Raw genomic sequence first — 14,045 nt, 5'->3', positions numbered from 1 at the left:
TCTTCAGTTTTCTCTGCACTAAAACATACTGCCTGCAATGACAGTGTGTGGGTGTTAATGATCAGGGTCTCTAAGGGTGGCATTATAGGTGCAGCAGCCCTTAGAGACCGTCCCTTTTCACAGTGCCCATGGTACCCATGGTACCTTTTACAAGGGGCTTACCTGTGGCCAGTGATAATGCCAATTGTGGGTATAAAGGTATGGTCTTGGGAAAGAACATAGGCCCTGGAAACGTGATTGCCAGGGACCCAGGGCACATCAAGTCAGGTTCCTTCAGATGTCAGGCAAAAAGTGAGGGGTAATTATGCAAAAAGGGGAACTTTCCTACACGGCCCCTTCTTACATACATTAAACTTTACTCTAAAACCAAAGACATTTTTATTTCAAAATAATGGATTTTCAAAAAGAGATAGTGATGACTTTTCTAATGTCGCTTGAGAGTATTTTGCTACAAAAAACGCAAAATCTAAACTGTCTATCAGAGAAACTTAGTTTACTAAGTTTTTGACTTCAATATTTTTAGTACTAAGACCAAATTTGTTTTTCAGTGTTTGAAAACTCAGGTTTGAAACAGTCTTGCAAGACCTTGATCAGAATAATATTACAACAACTACTTATACATGCCCATATGGACCTGAATAGACAGTCTGAAAAAAATCAGTGTGTGCTTCAGATTTACCTCAGTAATGTCAACCTGTCAATTTAGAATGTTGTAACTCAAGGTTTGTTTAATGTGTCAGGCATACTACTCTGTAAGTTTCCTTGTCTGAAGAGTATCTGAAATAATAATTAAATCTTAACTATTGATGTAGAGTGGTGATAATATCGAAGTTTGTTATCCTTTAATCATAATGTGGCTATATAGGCATTGTTTTGGGAGCAGCATGATTATTATTGCCTATGTATTAAATTGTCTTGTGCATCAAGGCAAAGAGATTTAAGAGTATGTTTGCTTACATTAAGTAATCATTTTAATCGAGCTTGTGTCTCATTGGCTTAAAAAGGTGCTGTTCTTTTTCAGGATGACAAAACCGAATAAACATGACTCATGCATATTCCTAGATGTGTAGGCCCTCATTTCAAGTGGCTGGTAACGATGCACATTAGTAATGTAGGCTGTACTATAGATTTTGGTGCTATTACCTTTGGCTTTACCTGCCAACTGCAGTTTTGTGGATGTAAGGGGGAATAACAACATCAGTGCCACCACACCAACACTCACATGCCATTCCCTATTTGAGGGACCGATTTACGCTTGGGCACTTCACCTGCTTTGTGCAGGTAAAATGACTGGGCCAGTACTCGTGAGCAAATATATTTACCACTCATGTTGTGATGACTTCATGGGAATCAATAGGCCACTTAAGGCAAGGGCTTCAGAAAAATGTGTTAATTTTGGTTTGGTACAAGATTGTGTATCAGCACTTCTGGTGAGAGCCCCTGACTGCACAATATAACACAACAGAACAACAGAAAAACCATGTGGCATTTATAGTTGCCGGTAACCGGAAATCCTCAACTTGCTAAATCAGGAGGAAAAATCAAATTACTGAATGTCCTCCTCACTACTAACCCTATGACTGAAGGTCCCACTGGTGACATCTCCAATGGATTTAGATTTTAGTTCAGAAATTGTACGATTTTCTACTATCACTCATCTCTTAATCTGGCTGTTAGCCTCTGAGCTAAACTGAGACATATTGAACTATAGGAGGAATTATCTAATGAGCATAGTATGTGTAGCTGTTTCGCTTCATACAAAGAATGAGTTGAAATGGAATAAAGAGTGGAAATGAACAATAATAATGTGCTCTTCTCTCTATGTGATAGTTTTTGCATAACATCCAGAGGCCTAAAAAACAAATGCAGGTTAAGTCAAGTTAGGATTTATATAGCTCACTACTCACCCAGAGGGTCTCAAGACGCTTGGGGGAGGAGGTGTTTGTTACTTATCAAATAGCCAAGTTTTGAGTTGTTTTCTGAAGGAGAGGTGGTTCTGTGTGAGGCGGAGGTGGGTGGGGAGAGAATTCCAGGTTCTGGCCGCTAAGTAGGAGAAAGATCGTCCTCCCATGGTGGATCTTTGAATGCGTGGAATCGCGGCGAGGGCTCGATTGGACGATCATAGTTGGCGTGTGGGGGAGTAAAAAGTCATGCGCGTGTTGAGGTATTTAGGTCCTAGGTCATAGAGGGCTTTGTGTGCGTGGGTGAGGAGACGGAATGTTATTCTCTTGTTGACGGGGAGCCAGTGAAGGTCTCTCAGGCGACCGGATATGTGATTGTGGCGGGGAATGTCTAGGATGAGTCTGGCGGAGGCGTTCTGAATGCGTTGGAGTTTTTTCTGTAGTTTGGCTGTGGTACCGGCGTAAAGGGTGTTTCTGTAGTCCAATCGGCAAGTGACAAGTGCTTGGGTGACTGTCTTTCTTGTTTCGTTGGGGATCCAGCGGAAGATCTTTTTGAGCGTACGTAGGATGTTAAAGCATGATGATGAGATGGCGTTGACTTGTCTGGACATCAAGAGAGAGGAGTCCAGGATGAAGCCCAAGTTGCGTGCGTGGTCCGTTGGTTTGGGTGCGCTTCCTAGCGCTGGTGGCCACCATGAGTCGTCCCAAGCGGAGGGGGATGATCCTAGGATGAGGACTTCCGTCTTGTCTGAATTCAGTTTTAGACAGCTGTTCTTCATCCACTCGGCTACGTTTTTCATCCCTTCGTGTAGGTTGGTTTTGGCGGTGCTTGGGTCTTTGGTTAGGGAGAGGATCAGCTGTGTGTCGTCAGCGTAGGAAATGATGTTGAGGTTGTGTTGGCGCGCGATGGATGCGAGGGGGCTCATGTAGACGTTGAAGAGGGTAGGGCTGAGTGAAGATCCTTGTGGTACGCCGCAGATGACTTCAGAGGCCTCTGATCTGAAAGGGGGGAGGCGGACCCTCTGAGTTCTTCCGGCGAGGAACGATATGATCCAGTCCAATGCTTTTCCTCGTATCCCGACGTTGCTGAGGCGTTGTATAAGGGTGGTATGACAGACCGTGTCGAACGCTGCAGAGAGGTCCAGTAGGATGAGGGCAGCTGTTTCTCCGTTGTGAAGTAGTGTTCGAATGTCGTCTGTGACTGCGATGAGGGCGGTCTCAGTGCTGTGTTTGGCTCGGAAGCCGGACTGTGAAGGGTCGAGGGAGCTGTGAGAAGTTGGCCTGGTATATGATGCTCACTAGTTCTAGTGATCACCTTGTACCATGCCAAGCAACCCTTATGATGATTGGTTGTAAGTCAACCTTATAGACCAGTTATCCTAGTGGTAACGTGGACAAAGCAGTCTTAGGCTAAACTCTGAAAGGCATGTGAAGCCAGCTGTATTACCATACACAATCCCCTTGAATACCAAATGAAAGGGCACCACACAGCTATATATTGAAAATATATATATATATATTTATTAACTACAAATATCCCCATATACTCTTTATGAGCACAGAAGCACAAGCGTTAAAACAAAACACAGTTTAAATACACAAATGTTGCACAATATGGATGAGGGCGGGTGACCACTCAAACCATATACTAAGAAAGTGGTATAAGAGATACCAATCGAAAAGGAAACAGGTCTAGGGCCTTGGGAATCGCTGGAGCTGATCGGGACTAGCAGTGACTAAGTCGGGAAAGGCCCGCGGAACTCGGGTCCAGTGTTTAAAGTGCACGCATTCACCAATGTTAAGTCTATGGTGTGTAAAAGTTGCAAAGTTAGTGTTTTAGGAACCTTCCGAGTGACCTAGAAAGCTGAAACTTTAGACACAGACACTAGAGGTGTGTACCAGTGTGGGAACGCCGGCGTTGCTGAGTTACCTCACCCACAGGAAGCGGGTGCATAGGGTCGAAGTAGTGTCGGGTTTCGTCACGCAGGTCGATGGTGCTTGGAGCTGGATCTGAAGTGGTGAAGACCTGAAAGCAGAGGGGACAATGTTCAAAGTCACTAGCCAGTGACTACCGTGGAACCAGATTGGAACCAGGCGATGTCGGGTGCAAACAGGCGTAGGTGTAGCTTCTCTCTGCAGCCACGTGGACACAAAGAGGTCGAGGACATCCAGGAGTCAATCACGAGCTGTCCCACGCAGGCTTCTCGCTGTTGGCGGTGTCGGAAACTTGATTGGAGCAAACAGGCCTTGGCTAATGCAAGCCACGCAGGAATCAAAAAAGGCTTATCACTCGGACCAGCAGGGTCAGAGCGGGTGCTCCCTTTTACAGGAGCGAGGGCAAGTCTGGAGCAACCAGACCCGCAGTGTAGTTTGTAGGGTTCGTACCCAAGATGGCCGCTGACCACGTGGCAAGTGGCCGGGATGGCGCGTCGAGTGGCACAATGCAAAAGGGCCCCACGCATATTGTGGAGATGCTGGAGGGCTGATCTTCGGTGCAAGGGCTGCTCGGGGGTGGGGCTTCTCAGTCCCCAAAGCACAACGTCGAGGGTGCCACGGATGCTGCGCAGTCAGCTTCTCGGGGGTTTTTCAAGAGGTCCGGTCCCACGTCTCTCGGTGCCTCCACGGGTCTCTTCTTTGCAGGGACTGTGGATCAGACTGTGAGAAGTCTGGGAGTCTGGGTCTTGTCAGGCTCTGGGCTCAGGCTCCGGCAGGAGAAGGCAGCAAAGCAGACGTCGAGTTGCTGGATGGTGCCTGTGTTCACAGGGTGGCCACTCCTAGGCCACAAGGGAGATGCTCTTCAGTCTTCTGTGCAGCAGAATGTTGAAGTCCAGTTGTCTTCTTAGTTTCAAGTTGATTCAGGATGATCTGAGGTGCTAGGGCACTGCTCCTACTCCTATTCCCAATCTGAGGGGTGGATCACCTGCTAGGTCCCTCCTCTGGGTGGGACCAGGAAGGGGGGAGGTTACACCCCCTTTCCTTTGTCCAGCTCCTCGCCAGGCCTGGGTCTGGAAAGTCCCAGGACCGGTTTGGACTGGCTTATGCACGGGGACACCTTGTGTGCCCCGGGCATGTCTGATTCTATTCAACCCTGTCCTACCCAATACACAAAATCCTGTCTGGGGTGGTGCTCACACCTCCCAAGGCAGGAAACCCTTTGTCCAAGCCTCCCTCGCTGGAAGGACTCCCAGCAGCAGGAGGTCAGACTTATGTCTGTGGTGGCAGCATCCATTTTGTGATGCTGAGGCTCTGGTTAACTTTAACTGGGGTTAAAGTTATGTACATGTCGTGTCCCTCTAGAAGGGTGGAATGCTATCCCCGTCGACAGAACTGTCGAGGGGATAGTATTCCCAATCGTATGACACCTTACTCGACATGTTTTGATAAAGCCAAACCAAAGTTAGCATATAACCGCGAGGATTATAATGCACTTAAGAGTAAATGGTATGGCAATATCCCGGAACAGCTAAGGGAGTTATTCCCGACAGCTGCAGACAGGCTCAGCTCATGCTAGAGCACCATCTCACATGAAACCACGCACTCTGCCCCCAGGATTGCAGGGGCCTTCCATAGGAATGGCTTATAGGTTAACATGTGTCCAGTTAAGGTTAGATATCGGGATACTATATCTAAGCAAGAGGTGATTACACCAACTTACCCCAGCTGAGTGATCAGCCAGTTGTGCCAAATATGGAGGCCAGGCCATTGGTGGCACAATACATGCTGCAGCCCCTGGTAGGCCTAGGATACACCTATGCCCTGGGTACCTATGGTACACTGTTACAGGGGCCTATAAGGTGAACCAATTCCAATTGTGTTATTCACCTAAGGACTAAAGTAGTGTGAGGGCGCATTGTGTGTGTCCTAAAGCAGTGTGAGGGTGCAGTGTGCGTGGCCTAAAGTAGTGTGAGGGCGCAGTGTGCGTGGCCTAAAGTAGTGTGTGGGTGCAGTGTGTTTGTCCTAAAGTAGTGGGAGGGCACAGTGTGTGTGTCCTAAAGTAGTGTAAGGGCACAGTGTGTGTGAAATAAAGTAGTGCGAGGGCGCAGTGTGCGTGGTCTAAAGTAGTGTGGACACCAGGCTGCAATTTCGCGGTTTTGCAGTTAGTGTGGTTTAACAAGAGTGTTTGTCTGCTAGATCAAAACATTTCATACAATTTAATAGAATACAAAGGGTAAATAATTCTGCCTTTGTCTTCAACATATTTTCTTCCATTTGGCATGTATATTCCTGACGCATCAATTACACTTTTTAGAGCAGCAGTTATTTCAAGACGAAAATTCAAAAACATAACAGCTCAAACATTGTACTTTTTTTAAAAAACTTTTTTTTAAGGTTTAATGTATTCAGTCTTACATTGCCCTCCAGCAAGGCAATTTAAAAGGTGCTTCTGAAGCCCCAAGTATTCAATAGGCGATTCAAATGATAGCATTTTATTATAGGCCAATAAAAATTGTGCACATTAATATAGAAAACACAAGCACAATGAAGATTACATGCTACTTCGTCTATGTAGCTCATACCAGCAGAACATTTTAACGCAAGTCTTTAAATGTTGTAATCATGGTCTATGATGTACAACAGCTACATAAAGCCAAGTGATCTAATAAAGTGGCCCGAGTGATTTGCGAAAGAGAAAGTTTTTGGCTCCTGGCAATTCACCAACAAACTTCGCTACCCCCCTGAACCAGCTCATGCAGTCGCCAACACACACTTTCTAAAGCTGCTTCTAGGAGGCCTTTCACTTTCGATGCTGTCTACTGCACAGACGCAGCTCCCCATACTTTTTATAGCCTGGGACACGGAGTGAAGTGACCATTTCTAGCCCATTTTACGGAACAGTAGTCCTTGACAAGCAACAGCATACACACGTTGCCAGCATGCGAGACCTAATAATCAGCACAAGTAAATGAAGCAATGCTGTTTTCAAAGAGACACAAATGGACTTATAGTTCTGCGGGCAGCATTCAAATTCCTGAAGCAGAGTTGCTAGCAAAACTGATGGGTGCCTATAATATAAAGTGGGGGAGGGTGTTATTATTTGTTTAGAAGGGAAGGCAGGGTGCACTCTTTTGGGTGCTGAATTCCTTATTTATTATTAAAAATGTTTTTATCTTTTATATTGATTGTAAATATTTTGTGCGGTGTTTCACGAGGATGGGCACGTTTTTTAATGAAATTTGACCACTAATACACACGCACAAAAACACGTGTGAGATCTTATCTCTGTTCTACAGCACAGCGCCGCAGCAGCTTCTCTGGGGCGGTGCAGGAACAGGAAGCTGTAACTCCTTTCGTACATGTGTTATGAGTTTGAAAATAACACTCATGTCATCTTGAACAGCGATGTAAAACCATTTCCACCTTTGGCTTCACAGTTTGTATGTAAGCAAATTTCAGGCAGTAACTTCATTAAACTATTATATGGATAGTGGGTTTTGCTAAAGAAGGATGAAAAAAAGCATGGGAGAAAATGTTTACATATTTTGCGATTAAGGGTATTATAGAACGTTTTTCTGTATAACAAATAAAACACATCCCACAGCCTTTAAACACGATATTACGTGTTTCAATGGGTTCGTATGACTTTATAAACGTCATTCAGGCAGCCAGTGAACACTTTGGTAAGTTGCAAAATCCTTAATCAGCAGGAGGAGCCTTTAGCCAAAAGTAGACAGACCATATTTGGGGGTGGATTAGGATCGCGGACGGACTTGCGTCAGTCCGCGACCCCAGAGCAGGAGGGAACCTCCGCATGGCATGCGGAGTTCCCTCCTGTGCAATTAGGATGTGACCGCCACCCTGGCGGTCACATCCTCTATTTTTAACATTGCAGCGGGTGCAGCTTCAAGCTGCACCCGCGGCAATGTTAAAAATGCACGCATTGCATTTGCATGCAGAAAGAGGCAGGCACCGCGCGGTGCCTGCCGCTTTCTGCATGCAAATGCAGGAGGGTACCATAGGTACCCCCCATGTGCACCCCCCACCCCCCCTTCAACTAGGGGGCCCGCAACGGGCCCCCGCAGTGAAGATCCATATGCTTTTCCACGGCGGAAAACCCGCAGCGGAAAAGCACTTTTTAAAGCCCATCCTGATATGGCGGACGGTGTCTGAGAGACACCGTCACCATATCAGAGCTTTTCCGCCACGGTTGTAAGCCGACCGCGGCGGAAAAGCTGCGGACGGAAACCAGGACCCACTAGCCATCCTAATGTGGCGGTGGGTCCTTGGCCCCGAGGATGCGGAAAAACCGCAATCATAATCGGCCCCTTGGTTTGTGAAAAATGAAGGTAACCGGAATAGGTGAGATAAGGCTAAAAAAAAAATGTATTGCCAGGTATAGAAAGCCGAAGGAAGAGCCTTTAAAACAGCAGAATAGACTGCATGCACAAGGTGCTTACTCGAAGCAATTTATGGATCAGAGGCATGTAAACCACCTGTACGAGGTAAAATATAGAGCAGTTTAAGTAAGTCTGCAAAGGTTAACTGTACGCCATACACAGCAGGGCGAGAGATCCGGTGGACCTCCAATCATTAGAGTGCGGTAGGATGAGGCATTGCTGTGGGGAGGGGGGAGGAGAAATGCGAGACACGGCCTGGCGGCCGTGAAAAGTGTGAAGCAGGGGGCGGGGGAGTGGATTCCTTTGAAGTGAAGCTCTCGGAGGCAGGCGGAAGGTAATGGCAAGCGCGTGCATGTGCATATGCACTCGACGAAATCCGCGATGGTTTAGACCTTGGTTTGCCCCCAATACTCTTGTCTATTTATTCCTTGCGGAACATACTAGACGAGACCTAAAAAGTGAGGTTAAGGGAAAATCAAGGAAGGTAAGGGAGGGAAGCAATAATACAAAAAATCACCCACAAGATTAGAAAGACAATTGAAATTTACAAAGTACAATTCTCAGGTTAATACAGCCCTAATGATGTTAATACAAACTTAAATGTACCCCTACCGAGTCTTGGAGTAAATCCCCTACCCCTACTGAGTCTTGGATGGTCCAGGTGGTGAGGAAGGAAATACGAAATATTTACTACAAAGATGTGAGGTTAAGGGAAATTCAAGGAGGGTAAGGGAGGGAAGCAATAATACAAAAAAGCATCCACAATATTAGAAAGACAATTGGAATTTGCAAAGTACAATTCTGAGGTTAATACAGCCCTAATGATGTTAAAACAAACTTAAATGTACCTCTACAGACTCTTGGAGTAAATCAAGCACAACTCGTGGCCATCCTCTGGTATACTGCAACATACTATGAGCGAGAAAAGGAAGGCACAACCACAGAAGACGTTGGAAGTAAATTCAAATCTGCAGTTCACTCAGAAAAGTATGGACATAAATTGGTGAATTCTTAGAGTGTTGAAAGAACATTCAATTGACGAGTATGAGAAAGTGAAAAGGAAAAAAGGAGTGGAACAAAACGCTTAGACATATAAATTTCCATGAACAGTGTTGCCCCCTTGCCTGGTTGAGGAATGCCTGGCCTGTGATTGAATTGACCATTCCATCCATGATCCAATAATCTTCAGCAGTAGTGGAGTTTAGAAAAAGTGCCTTTCGCAGTTGCATTTTTTTAAAGCTCCAGATATCTTGAAATGGCTTCATCTATCAGATGATGGTAAAATCACCAATCCCCTCAATTCCCTGCACCGGGAAGGTATCCTGCAGGCAAGATGGAAAAACTAATTACTTCATTAAAGCTGTTTTTCGGTTGGACATTTCCCTGGCTCCCTCAACTTTGTCACAGGGACTTTGCAAGGCATGTAGGTCAAAGCTGAGATTTACAGCAGCTATCCTTCATTCTAGGGAAAGTCTGCTGCTTATTCTACAGAACTAACAATGGAAATTGCACATGCGCACCAGGCAGTGAAGACCAAAGCATATTAAGTCAGTGGGTGTAAAGCTGCATCAGCACTTTAGTTACCTTGAGTTACCTTAAGAAACTAAAAATAGTTTTGTCAGATAAATGTAAAGCTCCACCAAAGGGTATAAACAGAGACTGTGTACCAATGTTATTTGCAAATGAATGTGCAGAGTGGTCAAGTTTAGGTCCTGTCATCTGCTTCCTGGCGCAAAAACTATTTATGCGTAATGACAAGATTTTGCTTTATGCACAATTCTGGAAATTTCACAGTCTTACACCTGCATAATGAAAATTACGCACTGGCCTCACATCTTGATAAAAGCACATCTTTGGCACTCACTCACAACACAAAACATTTACGTACACAACACTCTTCACATATTGCACCTTCCAGCCATACATTTAAGTTCTGATATGCAATCTTTTGAATAAGTCAACAGTCATGCACGCCCCTGTGGTAGCTCTGTTATATAAAACATTCCAAACAAAAGGACAATGTAAAAACTAACCTTTAGCACTGGATTGTACTAAACAATTTTGACTTCTTCCATGTAATATGAGGTCTTTTTATAGCAATATCACATTGTAGAAGTGCAATGTCAATGCACAGGTTTATCGTTTGTGTGTGTTCCAAAATGCATCCTGACAAGTGGAAATATCAAACAACACTTTATATTACAATAGTTCTCTGTATCATACATGTTGTGGCTCTATCACCTAACATTAAATGTTTTCTATTTGGCTTCCAGGAATCTATCGCTGTGGTCCTACCTCGGTAAAAGCGATCAAAGAAGGAGACGTGGACCTGGACTATGACGCACCGTTTGTGTTTGCTGAGGTCAATGCGGACCGTGTCTCCTGGATCTGTGAGGGCGAGAATAAAAAAGAGAAACTTTGTTGTGACTCCGGTGTTGTTGGGAAGAACATCAGCACAAAGGCTGTGGGGCAAAATCTCCGAGAAGATATCACTGCCAACTACAAGTACGAGGAAGGTATGGGCAGGTTGCTTCACAACACTATTTCTGGAGTAAAAAACAGAAAGCAACAGAAAATGCTTTGTGATTTTGGACTTAGATGGTGACAGGTAAAATATGTAGATTCATCTTTGTCTTCACTCCTTATAAGGCGCTTATTTAATTTAGCTTTAACTTCCTTTGAACCTGTACTATGCAGTGCAAAATCAATGCCACTTGAAGTAGAAGTAGGAAGACAAACAAGCTCCATGTCAATTAACACAACATGAAGTGTAAATTAATTTGGCCATGAATTATTATACACTTGGGATTCACCCTTGTAGTGTCCATGGTCGTAGCACTCATACCACTTGAAGGGCTTTGGCTTTTAACCTTTGTCAGGGTATTTTTATTCTGTTGGCCAGATTGGGAAAGTGAAATGAGACTCTTTCCTCTCAGAGTTGTTTTAGGGGCCTTTAGAAAAGTCAGTCTTTTTTTATCTCCCCCTCTTTCTTCTGTTAGGAATCCTGCCCAGCCTTTTGACTGTCCCCTTCTGATGCCTTCTTGGACACTCTGGTGCTGACCCATATGTCCGCCTCCTCATCAAGTTTCTTGGGGTCATTTAACTTGCTATCAACCAGCTGTTGGTGCAGCTCTGGAAAACAAATATCAAGCATGTGCTCCTTTAAAATCAGTAGTTCATCTCTGAATAATCATCAACCTTGCTGCCCCTACCCCAGCCCTTCAGTGCCTTGCTTGCATAATCCAAGAAATCCACCTATGTTTGTGAGGAGATTTTTGGGCTCCAACCAGAACCTATACCTCTCAGGGTCTCTCCAAACTTTTTGACTAGTAGGGCCTTAGTTGCAATGTAGCATGTTTGGACCTTTACATCTAGTGTATGGACTGCGTCCCTCCCTACTGTGGGCATTTTCGCCCACCAACTAGAATCTTGGATGTCCTTGCAGAAATCTGTCAGCTGCTGCACAGTGTAGAATTCTTACATTGCCAACTCAAACTCAATTCTTTCAGGTACGGCTTCTCCAGAGAGACACATCATTTAGCAGATAATTAAAAAAGGCCAATCAGGGAGAATTGGAAAACATTGGTCTTAAATATGGAGTTGTAGTGAACACTGAATGATTATATGTTATTGCACAAACACAAGTCCTATACTCACTACTGATCACCAATGTAAGACATTGGGTCTATAGCTTACAGAGGTTTATTTGCACCCTGTCCACGTAGGAATCACATTATAAGTCAGGGTAAGCTAGATATGAGCAGGCAGGCTTAACATAAATGTGTAAAGTATTTGTGCAAAACACACACAGTAACACTATGAAAACACCACATAAAAACTCCACACAGTCTTAGAAAATAGAGAATATTTATCTGATTAAAACAAGAGCACAACAACAAAAATCCTATCAGTGGAAGCCAGGATATTAATTTCGCTGCATCAGGATACAAATTACGGTGCTTTAAAAGCTCTCTTCCCTGGAGAATTAACCCCTCAAGTCAGAACAAAGAAATGCAACCCCAGCCAAACAGCATTACTCTTTCAAAGAATACAAATGCATTAATTTAGTGTACTAGGATATATCAAAGAATGAAAGTTTCAGGTGTGAGAACCAAGCGCTTACGGTACTGGCTGCCCCACTAGGAGGAAACTGGACTTCTCCCTGGAACACCTGAAAAGAGTGGCTGCTGCAAGATGTGATTGAGAAACCCTTTCATCGAAAGAATCCTTCCCAAGAATCAGAAGTAATTAAGTAACTTGAACAGGATGGGCAGCACACTGCATCTTCTCCTCATGCTGAGATACACTATAGCAAACAATTGCTGCAAGGCATGGCTCCCTTTTCACCTGAAGGTGTCCTTCTTTAGTTACCAGGGGAATACGGCCAGGGCTGGATTGGCTGTAGCAGGCACCTGGGGCCTCATTTATGGAAAGTGATGCATCGCCGCGTGAAAACAGTGATGCGTCACTTTTCACTGCGCTCTCCCTGCAACACTAACGATGCGTCATATTTAAAGTATGACGCATCATGTCGCAAGGAGTTACAGATACGTCAGTATTTCTGACGTATCTGTAGGCGCAAAAGTGACGCATTGCTGGAGTGTGTCAGAAAATTTACGCAACTCCAGCAATGTGTCCTTTCACATGGGGCTTGCCCCATGTGAAAGGGCCTGTGTCAGTCTTACGCCTGCTGTGAGGCAGGCGTAAGAAATTGACGCATTTTTATCCTAGAAGTGTCGCAGTGAAATCTTATAGATTTCACTGCGTCACTTCTATGACCCTGTCTTGCGTCAGAACGCCCCCCCCTGCATACATTATACCTGGCGTAGGTATAATGTAGCACAGGCGTTTACAAAGTGACGCATCTACCTATATGCGTCCCTCTGTAAATATGTTGCAACAAGGCACATTTTTTATGCTGCTGGTGCGTCACAAAAAGTGACGCACCGGCGACGTAAAAGTGAAGCACGGCCTCATAAATGAGGCCCCTGGTATTTTCCTGGTGGGCCAGAAGGGTGGGGTCGGTTTTAGACAACTGGGGGCCAGCTTTGCAGCTGTGCTGCAAAATCAGCCCCCTGTCACAAAAGTTAAGCAGCAGTATTTCCCACTAGCACCCGCAACCCTACTCCCCCTCACCATCCAGGAGTACGGTCCGACATAATTTCCAAGGCAGGTTTGTGTTGCCAGTCTTGCCCTGAATTTAGTATATATAGTTCGGATTTTCCTTGTCTTGACACTAGAATTAAATGACCTGATATTGTAATACTGACAGTTTTATTTGACAATTGGTAGGTACTCAATATACTATTGTTAACTTTGAATCAGCGGGGCATCATTTTATGGTCTCTTTCTCATTAAACACATTCTTGTATCAATCTCCAAGTGATTAACTTTCAGTGCTAGACTTCTGGGAATTATTATCGTCCAATACTGGACAGTCTGCAGCCCATATATTAGCTAATTTTATCATTGCCCTTTTTCTCTTTGATTTGTAATTATAAGGGAATTGACATTTTTGAAATTCACAGTTTGGGATATTTTCATTCCAAAAAGAGTGCCAAAAATGTTTTTTAATCTGTTAAAGTGCCTTGCCAAAATATGTTTTTTGTCAAATGTGTATTCATAAAACAGAATGTGAAGAATATATTGGCACGGAATTGGTAGACACTAGAGGCTTCCATACAACAGATTTTGAGGAATTCTGTGCCTTGCACTTTTTTGGATTGTGCTCCATCTTGTGGAACAGAAAGCTCACTAGCTAGTGTTAGCTAGGCACAGGAGGGTTACAATAGGTTCTCTCTGGAAGTAA

The 14,045-nt window shown here is 44.5% G+C and overlaps 1 protein-coding gene across 1 annotated transcript in view; it reads left to right on the top strand.

Annotated features, from left to right (window-relative positions):
* LOC147705973 (protein-glutamine gamma-glutamyltransferase E-like) overlaps positions 1 to 14,045 on the top strand; it is a 307,618-nt gene that overhangs the window by 258,738 nt on the left and 34,835 nt on the right. The window contains exon 9 of the mRNA XM_086932430.1: positions 10,510 to 10,752. Coding sequence (XP_086788556.1) covers positions 10,510 to 10,752 — 243 coding nt within the window. The remainder of the gene's footprint in view (positions 1 to 10,509; positions 10,753 to 14,045) is intronic.

The sequence above is a fragment of the Lissotriton vulgaris genome, chromosome 7, assembly GCF_964263255.1.
Source record: "Lissotriton vulgaris chromosome 7, aLisVul1.2, whole genome shotgun sequence".
Classification (NCBI taxonomy): domain Eukaryota; kingdom Metazoa; phylum Chordata; class Amphibia; order Caudata; family Salamandridae; genus Lissotriton; species Lissotriton vulgaris.
The sequence above is the reverse complement of the archived record's forward strand: the minus strand, read 5'-3'. Positions and strand labels throughout refer to the sequence as shown.